Below are 18,593 nucleotides of genomic sequence, written 5' to 3' on the forward strand. Positions count from 1 at the left end.
TCCGCACGATTCTTTACCCTGCGAAGATATTTTATCGAGAGTCGATACATTTCCCACCGAGGAGGACGCGGGTAAAAGTATCGGCGGCGCACACGTGCGCGAGCGCGAGCGCGCGCGCGCGCAAACGCGATTCACGCGCGTGAAAGGGGATGCACGGACACACTCACAGATATCGCAGAGCTGCGAACGAGGAAGGGATTCTCCGCTAGCCAGTAAACCATTTTTCTGTCGTCAAACGGATCAAGCTTTTTGTGAGACTTGGATCGATCACAAAAAGCGGGATTCGCTTTTCGCATAGGAATTGGCCTGTCAAAGGAGCCAGCTGAAACCTTTACACGTCTCCCCGAAAAATCGTAAGTGTGAGACGCGTGTTTGTCCCCCCGGTGACTTTGGCTCGCGGATCGAACCGCGTAGCGGACGATACATACACACATACAACCGGTCGGCCGTTACTCCTAACACCGGGTGATCGTCACCGTCATCGATAAGGAACGACGTGTTTACGTCGTACGTGCATTTTTCGCGCGGCAGCTCGTCCCCGGCTCGAGCCCCACGCGTATTTTTCTCGCGTCGTTGTATTACGGTCAATCGATGGATTTTATAACAATCATGGCGGCCATGCCGGTCTCCCGACGATTTTATCGCATTGTCGATTAAAATACGGTTTCGTCGTGTTTAACGTAACGGACAGCTCGTCCCGATTTCCGCGCCTTTAGGACGCACGACCGTTGAGAGTTGACGTTTCGCTTGCATCCCTCTACAATGGTCGGAAATTCGAAGTAAGCGTTGCGCGATTTCGATACGTATAGCGTAGGATAGGAATATATCGTGTATGTAAATTAGCTGTTACATATGTTATTATTGTTCGATAAGACAAATATATAGTTATAGATAAGAATGTAGGATAAGATTGATTAGAAGCTGTAAAATTTAATGGTATTCTCGTTATCTTTACTGTACATTTTTGGAGTTGCTAGATGAATGTTAGAAAACGTCGTTTTTTTCTCTTTGTTTTTTTTTTCACATCAAATCAATACAGTAATATGTTATCTTTCTGATTCTTTGACATTGAGGAAAAATTAACCGTTAATGCTTACAATTTCAGAACATTACAATGGAGGAAATGCATCAACCACAGCAGGTTGGGCCTAACATGATGGCTGGTGTGGGTGGCGTTCCTAATCATTCAAATAATGTTAATCGTCGTAATAGAGTTCGCGTAACATTGCACGCTATGATGTTGGAGAAGCTGCCGTTACATGAGGCAGCGCGTTTAGAAATGAAGGCGTTACCCAGCAAAACACCCGTCTCTGTTCTTCAGGAATTACTTTCCCGTAGGGGCACGATACCCAAATATGAGCTGGTCCAAATTGAGGGGGCTATTCATGAACCTACGTTTCGATACAGAGTCACTGTTGCTGATGTTGTTGGTTTGTACATTTTTTCCACTCTTACCAAAGGACGTATTATTGATCGATAAGTATCTAGCTATTTAAAAACAGACCCAATTGTTTCAGCAATGGGAACTGGCAGGTCCAAAAAAGAAGCAAAACACGCCGCTGCAAAAGCTGTTTTGGATAAATTAATTGGAGTAAATACTGAAACTGCAGAATCTCCACTCCCAAATAGTTTACCCGAGTAAGAAATTACTCTTTATAAATGTTAAAATAGCCCAAATATTTGCATTTGTATGTAATTGTATTTGTAACTATGAAATTGTGCTTTTTTATGTAGCTCTCAAAATTTACAAGAACTACAGTCTTATGGAGAGGAGAAAGTAGTGAATAATCCAATTGGAGCCTTACAAGAAATGTGTATGTCGCGCCATTGGCCGCCGCCGAAATACACGATGGAAGGTGAAGAAGGTTTACCTCACGAGAGGCAGTTCACTATTGTTTGTTCAATCCTAAAATATCGCGAGGTCGGTCAAGGAAAAAGTAAAAAAGTTGCTAAGAGGCATGCCGCTCATAAAATGTGGCAAGCTTTACACGATATGAATAACCAGGCTCCTAGTGTTGATGAGGATGAGGTAAGAATTTGGCATTTTGTTAATTAAATAATTTTGTTATAAATATTGAATATTATATCAATTGGCATATCCATTTAATTCCTGTCATTGTTGCCATCTTGATGTTTGAATATTTCAATTCCTGATTGTATTGTGTGTAAATTGTTGATAATGAATTCGTTGAACAGAATTACATCAGAATTGTGAAGATTAAAGATTAATTGTTAAAATTCGTAGATTTTATTAGAAATATATTTTAAAAAGGGAAAAGAAGAAATATAGTTGAGATGTGATACAGAATTAGTAGCTGTTGTTAGACATACAACAGCAAGAATTGAAAGACAAGTGGTTGATGATGTCTATTTTACATTTATCGTGTGTATGTGTGTATGTATGTATATATGCGCGGGTAGTTAGCGAAGTGGAAGTGATTTTGGCTTTAACGCCATTTTGTAAAATGTGAGCTATCTTTCCGATCTGTTTAACTAACGGACCATTATTCGCGGGTAGTATTCGTATTTCAATGTGTAATTTAATCGTGTATTCTCTCTCAAGAATGATTACGCTTGGGTCATATCCACTTCATTTAAGTTTTTATGTAAACGTGAAGTAGTTATTAATAAAAAAATTCCTTGTAACTTATGTGCTTAACAAAAGTTTTATGTATATTATTAATTGTCCATTATAGATTGTGCAAAGAAATGCAAACGTGAGCGCCCGTTATGCCGATCTGAAAGGTAGCAAAATCTCAACATTGACAACAGTACATAGTATCCAAGTTTCGAAATTTCACAAGAGTCTCAAGTCATCCACAGGTGTTAAGCTTTTTCAACTGCAGGTTTGTATTCAGATTCGATGAAGCCAATAGAAGAACAAATATTTAGATAATAATTTTTTTACTTTTAAGCCAGAAAGAAGTTGTCTGTTTGTTTACATCACTGTATACAGATCGTAATTGACGAGTTATCTGCAAATCACTTTGATCTTGTTGCAGAATACCTGTTTCAATGATGGGGATGTAAATTTGGTACAATTCTTACAAGAAATTGCATCAGAGCAGCAGTTTGAAGTAACTTATGTTGATATTGAAGAAAAATCTATCAGTGGTAAGTTTGATACACCAATAAAAATGATTTTATATATATTTTTCATAAGAGAAAATAATTTTATTCGTGTCACACATGAAGTAAAATAACAAGCTTTTATATTTTTATGCACTCTATTTATCGACCAATACAATATCAACAAGCATGTCATCTTCATTAGTAGGAATGTCCTCTTGTATCTGTTCTCTAAATCCTACTGCAATTAGATATGGCCTTGTGGTTTGTTTTTGAAAACAAATTTTTAAATATTTGTCATAATAACCCATTCCATGTCCTAGACGTTTTCCTAATTAATTATAAAATAATAATAAAATAATCAGTGAGATGCAAGAAATATAATACACATATTTATTTGTGTGTAAAAGTATATATAATAATTATTGAACAAAACTCACCATTCATTGTGAAAGCAACACCTGGTAAAATTATTAGATCTAATCCACCTATGTGTAATGAAATTTATATGATTTCAATTAGTAATTGATGAACTTAGAAATAAGTTTGAAAAATGATTTTTATTTAGTTTTATTGTAAAAGTTTACCTGTTTCCAATGCATTTTCACGACACTCAGTAAGACTTGGTTGTTTTATGTTCCATTTTGTTAACGGCAATGTCTCATAATCTTCTAATGAGTTTAGTTTTACCATGTCCATAGTTTTTCCTGCATATTGCGGTACAAACGCTTCCTTTCCAGTGTCAAATATATGTTTTAAAATGGGTAAAGTATCAAGTTCATCTTTAGTGCTAAGATATATCGATATTCTCTTGCTGTCTTGATATTGCTTCAGTGCACACAGCTGTAAGTAATATGAGAATAATTTGATATGTCAAAAAAGTTGTTTTATATACAACTTTTCTGTATACATATTTTATTAGAACATAACCTTTTCAAGAACTAAAGTCATATTATTGATCTATATGTTTTTCCTGACTCACCTTTTTCAATACGTTTATAGACTGTTCCTTTTTTTCTTGTGAGCTAATATTTTGAAGAACATTTTTCATTTGTTTCCTTAAAGTGTTCTTAGCTGATGTCAAAGCTGCCATAATGCACAGAGCACTTGTGCTGTTGCTTGTAGGTCACTTATAAGTCGAGTGTTTGTAGGTTGAGTGCTTGTAGATAACGAGCAATAACCGATGTTATTACCGTCATAAACTAGCATTTACATGATATTTTTAATTAGTAGTTATAATTATTATAAATGTTAAAACAGATAAAAATGTAAATATGTCACAGTGATCCTGTACAAGTGATCAAGTACATTTCGTATAGACAGTCCTAAGCATAATATAATCTTTGATTATATTACGCAAGTTGTTTGTTGATACATATGACATCTATGATCTTTGACATCATATTATCATGAATCATGATGCAAACTTTTATTAAAATTGCTTAATTATGCATGTTAAAAAATAAAAATAATATTGCAGCTGTAATTATAAGATATAACAGATATTATTATCCTATCCCTTAGGTAAATTCCAGTGCCTTGTGCAACTGTCTACCCTGCCAGTGGCAGTTTGCTATGGTTGCGGTGCGACTAGTAAAGATGCTCAAGCCAGTGCTGCTCAAAATGCTCTGGAATATCTCAAAATCATGACCAAGAAGTGAGCCAGCGCTTTGCTCCTGCCAGCTGTCACCATCACCTGCAAGCCTCACAATAATTTCGCATCTAAAAATCAGAATAACAATACGGACACCAAAGTATTATCAACTAGCAATAAGATTTCCGACAAAGGAAAAAGCGGACAGAAGTTAGATCACATGGGAAATAAAAGTAGAACGTCCAAGCTGTCTGTCAGGACAGCAAACATTGCAGTGGGTAATAAAGATGCTACTTTGCATACCATCACAACGTCCGGGAACCCGATCGCCACTGGAAAAATTAACTCGTCGATGAAAAAAAATGACGGTAACAGTGAGAATCTGAAATCTGCGAGCGAATCGCACAGCGCGACGAAAAACGCATCAATCGTCAATGCGAAACAGTCCAGCTCTTCTACAGCGTTTAGCAGTGTACGGTCTGTCAGCACCTGCGTCAATAGTACCGCACATGAGACCAATCCGGTGAAACATTTGAAAGATTACGCCGGTCCAAAGAAATTTACGGGTGAAGCGGATTCGAGCATCAAAAATTATCCGATTCAATCAGATTATAAAGAACCGGTGTCGGTGAACAGTCCGGATTACAAGAGCAGGAGTAACAGTAACAGCGGCGGCGGCACCGCTGCGTCTGCGATGACCTGCGCCAATCTGCCGTTAAGATTCGCCACGCATCAGTCATCGGGCACGACTGTTTTGCACAGAGAAAACCACACGCCGTCCAGCGTCACGTACACCTCTGTCTCTCAAAGGAATGATAACAACAATAGTGCATTTGCGGTCGCACGCAAAGCGCTCGAGCAGCAACAGCAGCAGCAGAACTCGGTGCCGAAGATGGCGCCGATCAACTTTCCGCCGTTGCGTGCTCCGCAAAGCATCGTAAACGTGCGGCATCCATTGCTAACGGATGCGCGCGCCAAGCACGGTAACGAGACGATCGGCGGTGCCAAGTCCAAACTCAACATGATGAGCTCATTGCAGAGCGGTGGTGTAAAAGATCTGACTGATCATACCGGTCGTTCGCAGACCACGTTCCATGGATACGGCACCTCGCCGCTCGCCGCTGGTATACCGAACGTGCAGAACCTGAGCAACGCGGTGACAGCCAGCATCTCGCCGTATCCGCGACCGGATTCTTTCCCGCAACCGACAGTCGCGAGTGTACTGTTCTCCGACACTGCGGCGGCGCAGTTTCCGCAATCGCCACCGTTCAACACTACGCAGATCGGCCAGCTGAATCAGTATCATCAGACCTACGATCCCGGTAGTTTCGCCACAACTTCGGTCAACGTGAATCCTGCAGTGATCCCGCAATTTTCTGCAGAGAGCTCGATCCCGTATCCGCAGTACGAGAATCCGCCGCAGTTCGTGCAACCGAATCACTACCCAACTGCCGATATGACCAATAGTCAGTATCAATATCAGGCAGCGGCGGCAGCGGCAGCGGCAGCAGCGGCGGGTGTAGGTCAGATACAGGACTCGTCCATGTTCATACAGAGTCTTCAGAGTCCGATCGCAGTGACCGATCAATACGCAGCGCCGAATTACGCCAGAGCTGTCAGGACGGAGCTGATACCACGGTTGAGGAGACCGCCGCGATTCAACAAGTAAAACCGTCAGATTTCTTTCTTTAGATTCCATTCAATTTGAAATTTGGGAATGCAAAGACAATTGCTCGAATGTTCTTCACTTTTTTAGTCTGGTTATTATGAGATTTGTGGATTGCTGATTTTTAAGATAGAATTAAAAAATGAAATGATTTTTAAGATAGAATTTTTCTTTCTATTTATCAATTTTCTGACGTAAAAATTATTTGTTGATACGCGAAAAGCGGATTGATGCGATGAATTATCGATAGTTAAACGTTGCGTCGAGCGTTTCGCAAGTATACTTATACGCGAGATTAGCCAAATTACTCGCACGAATCACACACGCGAGAGATATGGTGAAAGTTATTTCAATTTCTGATCCAGTTTGAAATAAATTTTAGCCAATCTGAGTTATATATATCACAATCGACACGAATATTCGAGTGAGGAGACGGTACTTTGGCAAATTTACGCGTATCGAGATCATCAATAGCGCACTTGAAAAGGATGCGAGGAGGTTTTAACGATACGAGGAAAAGCAGAACGATGATTTTCACTTGTTTCCGTCATTCGATGTGACACGGCAGGGCATAGTGAGTGTTGTGAGCTCAACTATAATTTTATGATGTAATAATATGTAATCTATATAGCGTGTGTGAAATCTTCATACAGAGACACATAAGGGGGGGACAATATAAAAAAAAATACACGCTATCTATGAAGTGGTACCTAAATTACAGCGAATGCTATAATTAGGACATGATGTCCTGTTTTGATTGTATTAGTTTTCAAGTCATGATGGGGCGGGCAGAAAATATCTGAGCGCGGAAAACGCTGCGCCTCTCGATGAGGAAAAGAAAAATTCTTAAATATTAAAAAGGGAAAGGAAATATAAAAATATATATTATCTCACGGTTATCGTGTAAGTTCTAGTTTTAATGAATGATATTCTACAAGCTATACTTTGCATAGAATTAGTGGAAGTTTTCCAATACTTACATAATACTTAGCTTACCGCTATGTTTTTAATGTGCTTCACTATTTGTATATGGGGTGGTGGTGTAATGATGCCTGCGCGCGAGAGAAAGATCATATATAGGAAAATGGGGAGGGAGATGAGGAAATTATGGACGAGGCGGAGACATTTAGAAATTTTTATTATCACGAATATAGAGTGACGCGTATCGTTCGAATTTTGCTCCCATTAATCGCGAAACATTACATCTCCACTAAGCGTATGCACAGTGCAAAAAGAAAAAAAGAAAAAAAAACGTAGCTTTGCGGCGCGATCCGAGTATAACTAATAATAACGCGTGATCGCGGAGAGATATAAGGAGAAATATAATCTTTCAGTGGTGTATGTTTTTTCCTTTAGTATAGGTAGCTCATAAACTCATAAGCATCATGTATTAAATACGCGTGTAAGGATTAATCGTTAAGGATTCCTCATTAAAGTACACATGTCAAGTCTAAAATAGTCGAGTGTGTGTACTCGCGTGTGTAGTCGAATTTCGAATTTGTACAAGTACGTGCAAATCGAACGTGTTACCGGATGAGACTTTTATACTAAATGAAAAAGAGTAACATCGCGCGATTATTAATAGGAAGAGAATAATAAACGCGAAGCGCGTCCAACGGCGAGGACGACTCGATCGAGAGAATTTCTACGAGAGCTTCTCCGAGATCCAGTCATTCGTGCCGTTGCATTTCACGGATCGTGACATATCCCTTTGGTCCGTCGAATGAATTTAGAAATTAAGGATCTTTCTTTTATGTTAAGTATCTTTCTTTTATTTCGGGACCGATTTCACGCATAACATTTCACGCATAATATTCTAGCTCCGTGTGATAAAATTTTCTTTTCGTACTGTAATCGGAATTGTATTCTGAAAAAGTAAGATAGAGATTCGTTCGTCAAAGTCAAACGCGCGGCTTTAGATATGCGGTCCCCAAAGATTTGCAGCAAATTGGTGTAGCACCAACGTGTAATCTTCAGTTCTCTTTTTATCGGCACATTCATCTTCGAATTTTTTTTTAAATAAAATTATAGTATATCTGCGTGTGCATACGCCATTTTAAGTTGCGATGGTTCAGAAAGTTTACAGTTTCGATTAAATCATCATTGTAATATTTCTAAGTAGTATATATTCTCTTTTATACATGCGATGCTCTATAAAAATTGCACACCAAGATAGAGCATTAGTATTGTATAATCGTTAGAACAGAGATAGCAGCAACGCCAATTTTAATGTCAATTGCGACTTGTAGATATTCTTTTGTCTTGGAGAAGCACTAAAAAAAGAGTTTGTAATTCTATCAAAAATTAATCTATTAAATTTAATATTAAACTGCAAAATTATTTGTAAAATATGTTGAAAAATATTTCCAGAATTGATATTAATTGACGTTGCCATCCTAGATCGAATCCTAGCCAAATACCGGTGAGAAATACGCGAAATTACAGAAACGAAATCGTGTATGCACACCTTCTTCAATCGTCACCCCGAAAGCGACGTGCGACAACGCGTTCCTGTAATGTCTTGAAATACAAAACCCGCGACAGGACAAGAGGGATGAAACTTCCACGATCAAGGGATCATAGAAACGCGTGATAGGGGCGATAAGGGGAGAACGAATTCGGGAGTCGCCCGCGCGATTTAATGATTGCGAAAGTGTGTGCTTCATAACGTATATCTTTGGAAAATAGGCATTACTTACATGCAAAGTATAGAATGTGTATGTGTGTATAGACATACATTCGCTAGAAGCGAAAAAAAAAGCGATAAATGCGGTCTCGTCTCCTTTCCTTTCGTACGGAAAAAAAAACGATCCGTGCCGATCAGCAGCTGATCCCGGTGCGTACCTCGGTACCGAAACGCCGACGAAACGTGCTGGTCGTTTCAGTACCGAGGACTTTATTTCCATTTATTTCAAGATTTTCGCGAGACGAAACGAAAAGTTTCCGTTTCGAGATATTATACGACGCGACATAATTGTCTTCGATATTTCAGCTTTCGGTTGATATCTTTGTGTTTTTTAAAGTGAGAATGTTTATCGATATTTTCCCACGTAATATAATTTGCGATTCAATCGGATTCCTTTGAAAGCTACCTCGTGTTCGATATCAGACAAGTATATAAGAATATATTTGTATAAATTTAAAATTTACTTCGCAAATTTTTAAATACACACACATATGCTATATGAATTTATAAATATCAATATCTATATATGTGCTAATATTTATTTATTGATATTTATAAATTATATACATATGAGACACCGATATCGAGACAAGTAGGTACGTTTCCGAGATGCATCAGCAGTTTTCCGACAAAATTATCAAAACTGTGCGTTGAGATATGCATTTTTTATAAGCGTAATCACAGCTCTCCGACATGATCTAGAGAAAGTTCTATTTCGCGAATCTGATAAATCGTACGAAGCTAATTTGATGTACATTCCACTTTTATTTAGTGCAGTCCGGTAAAGCTACAGATATGAGTATGAACAACGTTGACAAAATTCGCCCAGGCGGAATTATGCGAGGAATATCTTTACGGAAGTTTTCTAAACGACCTCACGAAATCGAAACCGAAAGTTTTACCGTCTCAAATTCAATCAGCTGTTAAATTAATTATATAATATCTTAGCGGCGTTCTATTCCCTTTTAACGAATTGCTGGGTAACGCTCATGATAATAGTAATTTATCGTCGAATTTAGCGCCTTTCATAGAGAACGGGAACGAGAATCTTTAAAAGTTAATATTTAACAACTAATCACACTTCATTAAAGTATTTTCAGGAAAAAGAGCAAATGCTGAGCAGTTAGTATAAAGAGAATGCGCGCGACGTTGATGTGTGATATGATCAATGACGCGTTAAATAAGTTTAAAAAATTAATCGATAAGGAAGAAGAAAGAAGATTATCAAGGAAAAAAAAAATGAAAACAAACGAAGCGGACTCCTCGATCATTCTCAGGACGGGGAGATGGTCTTCGTGGACCAATTATAGGAATGAGAAAAGGAACCGAGCGGAAATCGAAGAGTCTTCGATCCGATCCACGACAGACCTTTTACTTTCGCGTCTTTCTTTTCTCGTATTCCCTCCGCTGTTATAAAAGGGACGCGTTAGGTAGAGAACGAACTGCTAGTGAAATGGACGAGAGAATGAATGTCTCGTTCGATATCAGGAAAAGGTCTTCGTGGACCAGTTATGGACGAGAGAAGGGAAACTCGATGGATCTCCGACTCGATCCTCGATAAACTTTCTTTTTCTTTTCCTTTTCTCGTTTGTATCCTCCACGTGGCACGAAAAACCTTCTGAACCGCCTGCGTTTATCTATAATCAGTTTTGAACTGAATATGTACAGTGTGTGTTTTGTGTTTGTTTTAAACAAGATAAATCTTACTTAAATTTAAGTTGTATGATCGATTTATATATTTCAGTATGATTTCGCAATTGAAGTCTTGCGTGAAATTTATTAATTCTTCTAATCGAGAAGATGAGGTATTACCCGATAAAAATTTGAAAATATTGAGTTATTACATTTGAAACTTATATATCATCAAGAATATTACATATTCTTATATTAAACAAGTAATTTTTTTCGACTGATTTGAAAATTTATATCATATTATTATTCTTGAAACAAAATAAAATAATCTTATATGTATTTGCGTAATTATAATTTTAGTTGTTTATTCATGCAGTAATCGCTCTTGGAATCTTTTATTCTCTTCAATGTACCCATTGAATGCGCGGTTCACTAGGTTCGAATCAATCCTTAAGTTCTACCATGATTTTTCGTCGCATTATCAAAAGTCGGACGAAATTTCAATGTCAGTAGCATTTCAAGGATTCGAAAGATATACTTGCGCAAGATTGTTCAATCAAGAGCTAAGAAAGAGAGAAGCGATGTAGCGGCTTTTTATTTTCGTCGAATGTAAACCGCGTTGCGTTTTCTAAGGCTTTATAAAAAAAAGCGAGAAAAAAATAGGACATTACGTGTAGATAGAAAATGAAGACGATTGAGGACAAGTCGCGAGTGTGCTTCGCGACGAGAACGTTAATTGCGTCTTGAACATGCAGTGCGAGTCAGTTTGCTTTCGGATAGATCTCAAACTAATCTATGCAATTGTACAAACAGTCTACTCTTCGAAGATTCTATATATTGGGTTTATATGATAAAAGAAATAGGGAAAAAAAAAGGAAAGATGAATCTAGCGCGGCGTGATGTGTGATAAATTCGCCAAATTAATTTATATATATATACATATATATATACATATACAGATATACATATGAATCATTCGATTTACCTTTGTTTTTTTCCAATCGGTCTGTAATTATACTGATAGTGAACTCGTTCGCGACTCACATCCCTGAATATATTATGCACGCAGCGAGAAGTCGCGAACGACCCGCAACGAATATCATACGAATTTATTGAATTTAATTAATCCTTAATTGGGGGAAAAAAGATTAATAAAAAAGAAAAGTTACCATAGAGAGGTAAAATAATAAAATAAAACAAAGAACCAGATGCATCTATTCGAAATTTGAATGTTGTAAAAAATGGGGGAATCTAGCGCGATAAATACGATTTTTTAAAAAAATGAAAAAAATTTTATTAACAGTTGTGCATGATGAACTTTGTGTAACTAATGATTAAGCGTCAATTCTTACTTTTCTTTTTTTGTAATAGAGAAATATAGTCTGTTTCGAATATCATAGCGTTGTAAGATATATATAAATAATTGTCCGTAGGAGGAAGAAGCGAATTTTTGTATGCGACTTATTTCTATTTTTTTTTTCTGGTTTTTCTCTTTTCCTCAGTCGAATTGCTTTCATTATTTTAAATTATCCTTTTTGCGAGAGCGAGTCGAGTTATTATGAATGTCATAATAACGATTATAATTAGCATACATAACACGGACATGGCATACAGATAACGACTTGAGACCACATAACGGAGCCCTATCTGTGTATAAACGCATGGGGGTATCGATATCCTATAATCAGGCAAAAGGTTGTTCTATGTATGATTGTGCGTGTAACATTGTTAATAAACATACGATGCTTATGAAGGCACCTTTCTATTTATTTTACTCATCGCGCTATTCGTAGCCTTACTCGAGCAAAGTTTCCTCGAATAATCTACGAGAGAGATATTTATACGTACATTTATATATGCACAGATAACTCCGTTTTAATGTCTTCCTGTTGCAATAAAGACAAATTATAGAAACGATGTCTCTCGCCGGACACCTTCCAAAAATAATGTGATTGGAATGTATCGTATCATATATCCCCAGAGAGTATTGCAATTTTATGTCTTGCGAGAATATTCCGCTTATCATGTATGCATGAAAGACGCGAATATATAATTTATAAAGATATACTAGATTTAGATATACTACATTCTTAAATATGTATAATCGTAATTTATTACATGCTCTACATCTCTCAGACATTATCAAATATCCTGTAAGGAAAAGTACGCAGAAACGTACATTTTGTTTGTACAAAAATGTGTGGCGGCAACGGTCCATCATTTGCCGATACAAAAGGTTTTGAATATAATGTCTAATATCTCATTGGTGCTGACGTGTCCCGTTATCCTTCCGAGTTCTCTCATCGCTTTGTGTATCTCCTCCGCCGCTATGGCCATGTCGTGTTGCTCATTGCCGCACAATTGGAAGTAATTCCGCAAATGTCTCAGACAGCGTGTCAAATGATTTCTATGTCTCTCCTGACTGATGGTTGGATTTTCCGCGGACGGTTCGCCGCATCTACGGGACATAATCATTAGAATACAAACTTACAAATGTCAGCGTTAATTATACCTTGCATTGTATACGTACATGTTACTGAAGCGATCTGTTAGCGATTGCAGCAAGTCCTCAAAGCCGTCTTCTGTTTTGCAAGATATGAGAACCGCTTCAACATCGTCCAGGCGACGTTTGTCCTCCGCTTTCAGTAAATCTCTCTTGTTCATTATCACGATGAAACGTTCCTTGCCCATTTTCGTTAACAGTTCGTATATTCCCAACGACGACAGATATCCGCGCAAGTAATCTTCATACGTCATTTCGCTGATCACGCACTTGAATGCGTCCATCACGACGATAACGAAATCAGCGTTCTCCGCGTAACTTCTCGCACGACGGATACCCTCGACCTCGACGATATCTTTAGTATTATTCGTGATGCCCGCGGTGTCTGCTATCAACACGGGATAGCCTGAGATGTTGGCACTCAGCTCGATGACGTCTCTCGTGGTGCCAGCGACAGGCGTGACGATGGCGGCGTTGCGTTGCACCAGATGATTCAACAGACTGCTTTTGCCCACGTTTGGCTCGCCGACGATCACAGTCCTAATTCCATTGCGTAGGATCTCGCCACGTCTACCATCAGCCAGATGTTCTTCCAGATCCCGCACCAACTGTCTGAGAGCATCGTGCGCCCGCTGCACCACGTCGCTCTCGATGTTGTCCTCTTCGCCAAAGTCAATGTACGCCTCGATACTCGCTACGGATTCCGAGAGGACCTTTCGCCAGCCGTCATATAACTTGTGTAGGACACCATCGGCCTGCAGAAGCGCCTGTTTCCTCTGGCACTCGGTCTCGGCCTCTATCAAGTCGGCCAGACCCTCCACCTCTGTCAGGTCCAGCTTGTTATTGTAAAAGGCGCGTCTGGTGAACTCGCCTGGCAGAGCCGGATGCACTTGCAGTTTCGAGAGGGCTTGCATCAATCGTGTCAGGATCGCCGTGCCACCGTGCACGTGGAATTCCACGGAATCCTCGCCGGTGAACGAATGCGGACCTGAAAATTAATCGTTTTATAGACGTAAATCTTGGAGATTATTAATGTGGAAAAGCACACACTTGTTTTAAATTTTTTAAAGTCATGTTAAAGTCATACCTACCCGGAAACCATAGACAGAGCCCATTGTCAATGACTTCCTCGGTTTCCGGATCGCGTATCTTCCGTAAAAAAGCTGTTCTCGGTACCAATTTCGATATATTCGTCATCCTTTTCAGTGCTTCCAGAGATCGGCTTCCCGATAATCTTACCACCGCCACGCCGCATTTTCCGCGTCCTGTAAAACGCATTACATCTATTAAATACTCTGTAAACTTGAGTTAAATTTAAATATTGAAAAAATAATATTTGAGTTAATATTTAAGAAAGAAAAAATCAGCGAAAAATGTAATTTGTACAGTTAATTTCGCATGCAAACAGAGCGGATAAATCTGTAGATTTGAAAAATTCAATAACGTGTTGTTTGAAGAATCGCGCAAGAACTACGAAAATAGCTAGTGAAAAAACTAATTTTGCATAATCGAATACATTTGAAATTCAAATGTACTTGACACTTTAATAATTTTGAAATGCAAATCAAAATGTCATTGATTATACAAACGAAAAATGAACGTATCATTTCCGTAATTTTTAATCTTAATGAAACATCTCGATAAACGTGCGAAGAGAAGGAAAACGCGCGACGAGGCGTGCTCGATTGGGAAAATTGCTTAACCTGTCGGAAAAGTAAAGGATAAATAAGCTACGGTGTGCGTGATTCTATTAATTAAGACACGTGACACAACCTGAGGACAGGGCGCAAATGGTCGTGCCCCTTCGGTCGTTGCTTTCGGAACAGCTGATCGTGCGAGGAGTAGCGGCAACGTGACGCGTCCCGCGCAACACGTCAGTTCGCGCCGTCCACCAAAAAAATCCACGGGCGAGACATTCGCGGGAGAACATCGGATGGGCTCGAGAAGCACGCTCACAGAGAAATACTGCTTATCTACGATGATAGATGTTAATGCGGGACGATAAGGGAGCAACAAATAACGAGGCAACTGTAGCAGCACATGGTGACTATGCACGGTGAGACTGCCGGAATAAAGCGTGGAATAAGCGTGTATATGAGATTAATCAAATAGTATCGCGTGGTATCGATGCCGTAATAAACGTTTTATCGAGGATAAGTACTTCTTACTTATTTCTACGCAGAATTATTCGCAAGATCATCGTCACTTTCCTCGATCACTCAATGCGTTTGTCGTTCCATGTCGATGCCGTTTCGGCGGTATATTTAAACGCGTAAAAATAAGCACGAATAAGCTTCGATATTTCATTGATGTATAAATTGCATTGCAGGTGAGACATTTAAGTGAGATATAATACATTATTTATTACGATTATTTATACGTAATGGCGGACCTACCGAAAAAGTTGATGACGAGCAAGATACTAGATAGATGCAGCAAGTGGGTAGAATCACAGCAGGATTATCCTTACTTGGAAGAAGATACTGCCAAGCGAAAATTGGAGGAGTCTGAATACGATGATTGGTACAACACAGATTCGGAATTCGACTCAGTCTCGGAATGCGGTGCCAAGAGACACAAGGTAGGGATACAATTGAAGAACGAAGCTTTGGATCTGACCTGCGAATGGACGGCGTGCACGTTTCGTAGCAATCATATGGATCAATTTATGAGACATGTCTCGAGTCACATACCAAACATACATATAAGCATGAAAGATGACAATGAAGTCTATGCTTGTCAGTGGAAAGACTGTTCTTACTATACTGATGTATGCGATGAAATAGTGCAGCATGTTAATTATCATGCTTATCACACCAAGTTGAAATGTATTGGATCTAATGTTCGTGGAAGAACTAAACTTCCTGTAAGTAGCAATATTATACATATGTTGATATATTTTTAATTATCAATAAATACTGAAATTTAAAATTGTATTCTTACAGAGATGCCGTAGAGATCCAGAATGGAGGAACATCATAGATTCACCATCTCCGCACATGTGTAGATGGGAGGAATGTTTGCAAATGTTTAAAAATTATCAAATGTATCTGTATCATGTGACTATACACATGAAAGACTGTCCGCGTGGCAATAGAGTTAAGGATGGAGTTAAATGCAAGTGGACTGGATGCAATGGCAAATATCCTAGTTTATATAAACTTCGTGATCATATGAAGTGTCATACCAAAGAAAAAATAGTCGCATGTCCCGACTGCGGTGCAACCTTTGCTTCTAAAACAAAATTTCACACGCATTGCCAGCGACAAATTCCTTTGGAAGGTAATAAATTAATCTCATATATCTCAAATTTTCTTTGCACTTTGTGTATATTTTGTCTAAAATACAATGACTCACAGTACAGGGATTCCAATGTTCACACTGCAATAAGTTTTATCCCACTGAGAAAATCCTACGTGATCATATGAGATCTCATGTGTTTAATTATAAGTGTTCCCTTTGCGATATGAGCTGTGAATCGCCAGCAAGTTTGGCGAAACATGTCAGGTATCGCCATGTATCGACTAGAACGTTTCCATGTCAATTGTGTTCACACGCTGCAAAATCGCAACAAGATCTCGATTCTCACATGACTGTCCATACTAATGGCCCGAATTTTTCTTGCCACTTTGAAGGATGCCTTTACACATGCAAAGGAGCTTACACCTTGGATAGGTAATTATACATATCTTCAATAAGGAAGCTGTTTTATGAAATTATTTATTGCAATTGACAAATTTATTTCAGGCATGTAGAACGAGTACATGGCTTAGCAGTGCGATGGTACTGTTGTCACGAATGTCCGATTAAATATCGGAAAAGTTATAGATTGACCAAACATCTTATAGAAACCCATCAATTGCAATTGCCAAGTGGACATAAACGCTTCCATTATACACAGGACGAGGATGGATGTTATAGACTTCAAATGGTCAGATATGAGGCTGTGGATGAAGAGAATGAATCGCTCGTTAAAGAAGCCAAATTACCGGATAAAAAATACAAGTTAGAATTGAATCAAACTACATCATTAACAAAAGTAAAAGTAAGTTGTACAGTAATTTAAACTAAACTTATTATTTGTGACTTTTATTTAAAATAGAATTTTATTTAAAAAAATAAAAATTTAGATTGTTGAAGATAATATGGAAGAGGTAGAAACTGTACAAGATTTGCAAGAAGAAATAACTGATAGTGATGTTGGCAAATCCATGCCTGTTATATCGAATATTTTAATATCTATTGACGAAGTCGATGAAAAAGGAAATATTATAAAAAGACAAATTGTAGAAACGCAAGAAACAAATGAGTTACCACCATCTGAAGAACCGCCATTAATTTTAACATAACATAACTTGACAATTCTATAATAAAAGATATATTCCGTGACACATACTTTTATATAACTATATCATACATTTTTTAGAGAACCTTTATAGAGATATATTTTGTTTTAGCGAACTTTAATACTTAAAATTTATTTTTTGTCAAAATTGGTCCATTTGTGTTCAAGTTTACAGAGCATCATGCAGACTTGTTTTATTATAAAATTAGTTATCTATAATTTTAATAATACAGAATGCAAATGCATGATTATTATGATAATATTTTATGATAATATATTTTCGTAAAAATAATTATCTAATGCAATGTTATATTAAACAAAAATTATATAGAGAAGTACAATATTTAATGTCTTACGATTATCTTCTTTTGAATCCATATTTTTTTCTTTCATAAAAGAGATCTGTCTTTGAGCTTCCTAGATTAACTATTTTAGGGCAGCCATCTCTCTGAAATTATGTATTGAAATATAAATCATGCTGTATCGCATCATAATTTGTCATATAAAAATTTAGAATTGTATTGTACGCAATATTTTCTTTTAGTAAGCTTACATCTTTCTCTTGTATCGTGCATTCTTTACAATAATACGCGTCCGATACGCCGGGACCTCCACAAATCACGCAACGTCCTTGATAAGAACCGTAATTACACTCGTCACATATTCTGACTAACGTGCAGGGTCTTACATAGGAATCGCAGATGACGCATTTTCCATCACACTTTTCACAAAGCCGACCGATAGCTGAAAAACAATTTGGACAATTACAACAAATTACACGAATTATTAGAGAAGAGGTTATACTTAACCTCAACTTACCGACTCCCGGTTGTTTACGACAGAAAATCAAATCTGGATGATGCTTAGCCATACTTATCAAATGGTATTACCTGGAAAGCAATATTTCAGAAAATAGTTATTGCTTTACATATATTTAATATATTGATTTGTATAATTTCTCTTGTATTTTAAATTTTTTCGTCAGCTCCTACTTTGACAGTTTGTTGTCATGTTGCAAATATCACTGGTGAGTACAAAAATTGGACGCATTCTACTAATACCAAGATTAGGGATATTTTAGAGATTTTCCAAAGAAAA

The 18,593-nt window shown here is 37.9% G+C and overlaps 5 protein-coding genes across 11 annotated transcripts; 2 read left to right on the top strand and 3 right to left on the bottom strand.

Moving 5' to 3' along the window:
• The first annotated feature begins 150 nt into the window (after positions 1-150).
• LOC105255132 (interferon-inducible double-stranded RNA-dependent protein kinase activator A homolog) lies at positions 151-4,897 on the top strand. Of its 5 annotated transcripts, none has more exons than XM_011264250.3 (7): positions 151-353; positions 1,106-1,430; positions 1,503-1,638; positions 1,735-2,029; positions 2,697-2,846; positions 3,003-3,114; positions 4,594-4,897. In XM_011264250.3, the coding sequence occupies exons 2-7, from the start codon at positions 1,115-1,117 to the stop codon at positions 4,728-4,730; spliced, it is 1,146 nt and encodes a 381-aa protein (XP_011262552.1). In that variant the 5' UTR covers positions 151-353; positions 1,106-1,114; the 3' UTR covers positions 4,731-4,897. The 5 variants fall into 5 exon arrangements, with proteins under 5 accessions (XP_011262552.1, XP_011262554.1, XP_011262555.1 ...); XM_011264252.3 differs by having other exon boundaries at positions 1,518-1,638; XM_011264251.3 differs by lacking the exon at positions 151-353 and adding an exon at positions 507-779.
• On the bottom strand, positions 3,158-4,511 carry LOC105255130 (5-formyltetrahydrofolate cyclo-ligase). Its single transcript, XM_011264249.3, has 4 exons — positions 4,052-4,511; positions 3,657-3,912; positions 3,510-3,557; positions 3,158-3,400 (listed from the first exon to the last, which is right to left on the bottom strand). Exons 1-4 carry the CDS (start codon positions 4,160-4,162, stop codon positions 3,228-3,230), a joined length of 588 nt encoding a protein of 195 aa, XP_011262551.1. The 5' UTR covers positions 4,163-4,511; the 3' UTR covers positions 3,158-3,227.
• A 7,880-nt stretch (positions 4,898-12,777) lies between the features above and the next one.
• On the bottom strand, positions 12,778-15,118 carry LOC105255127 (tRNA modification GTPase GTPBP3, mitochondrial). 2 transcript variants are annotated; one of them, XM_011264244.3, is made up of 4 exons: positions 14,924-15,118; positions 14,242-14,415; positions 13,178-14,138; positions 12,778-13,105 (listed from the first exon to the last, which is right to left on the bottom strand). In XM_011264244.3, exons 1-4 carry the CDS (start codon positions 15,078-15,080, stop codon positions 12,865-12,867), a joined length of 1,533 nt encoding a protein of 510 aa, XP_011262546.1. In that variant the 5' UTR covers positions 15,081-15,118; the 3' UTR covers positions 12,778-12,864. The 2 variants fall into 2 exon arrangements, with proteins under 2 accessions (XP_011262546.1, XP_025266838.1); XM_025411053.1 differs by lacking the exon at positions 14,924-15,118 and having other exon boundaries at positions 14,238-14,410.
• Positions 14,279-18,527, bottom strand: LOC105255129 (PHD finger-like domain-containing protein 5A). Of its 2 annotated transcripts, none has more exons than XM_020028735.2 (4): positions 18,315-18,527; positions 18,049-18,239; positions 17,852-17,943; positions 14,279-14,415 (listed from the first exon to the last, which is right to left on the bottom strand). In XM_020028735.2, the coding sequence occupies exons 1-3, from the start codon at positions 18,364-18,366 to the stop codon at positions 17,854-17,856; spliced, it is 333 nt and encodes a 110-aa protein (XP_019884294.1). In that variant the 5' UTR covers positions 18,367-18,527; the 3' UTR covers positions 14,279-14,415; positions 17,852-17,853. The 2 variants fall into 2 exon arrangements, with proteins under 2 accessions (XP_019884294.1, XP_011262550.1); XM_011264248.3 differs by lacking the exon at positions 14,279-14,415 and adding an exon at positions 16,908-17,094.
• Positions 15,021-17,534, top strand: LOC105255128 (histone H4 transcription factor). Its single transcript, XM_011264247.3, has 6 exons — positions 15,021-15,206; positions 15,480-16,016; positions 16,096-16,432; positions 16,510-16,825; positions 16,898-17,195; positions 17,281-17,534. Exons 2-6 carry the CDS (start codon positions 15,534-15,536, stop codon positions 17,497-17,499), a joined length of 1,653 nt encoding a protein of 550 aa, XP_011262549.1. The 5' UTR covers positions 15,021-15,206; positions 15,480-15,533; the 3' UTR covers positions 17,500-17,534.
• Positions 18,528-18,593: the final 66 nt, after the last annotated feature.

The sequence above is a fragment of the Camponotus floridanus genome, unplaced genomic scaffold (genome assembly GCF_003227725.1).
Source record: "Camponotus floridanus strain SB8 unplaced genomic scaffold, Cflo_v7.5 scaffold37, whole genome shotgun sequence".
Classification (NCBI taxonomy): Eukaryota; Metazoa; Arthropoda; class Insecta; order Hymenoptera; family Formicidae; genus Camponotus; species Camponotus floridanus.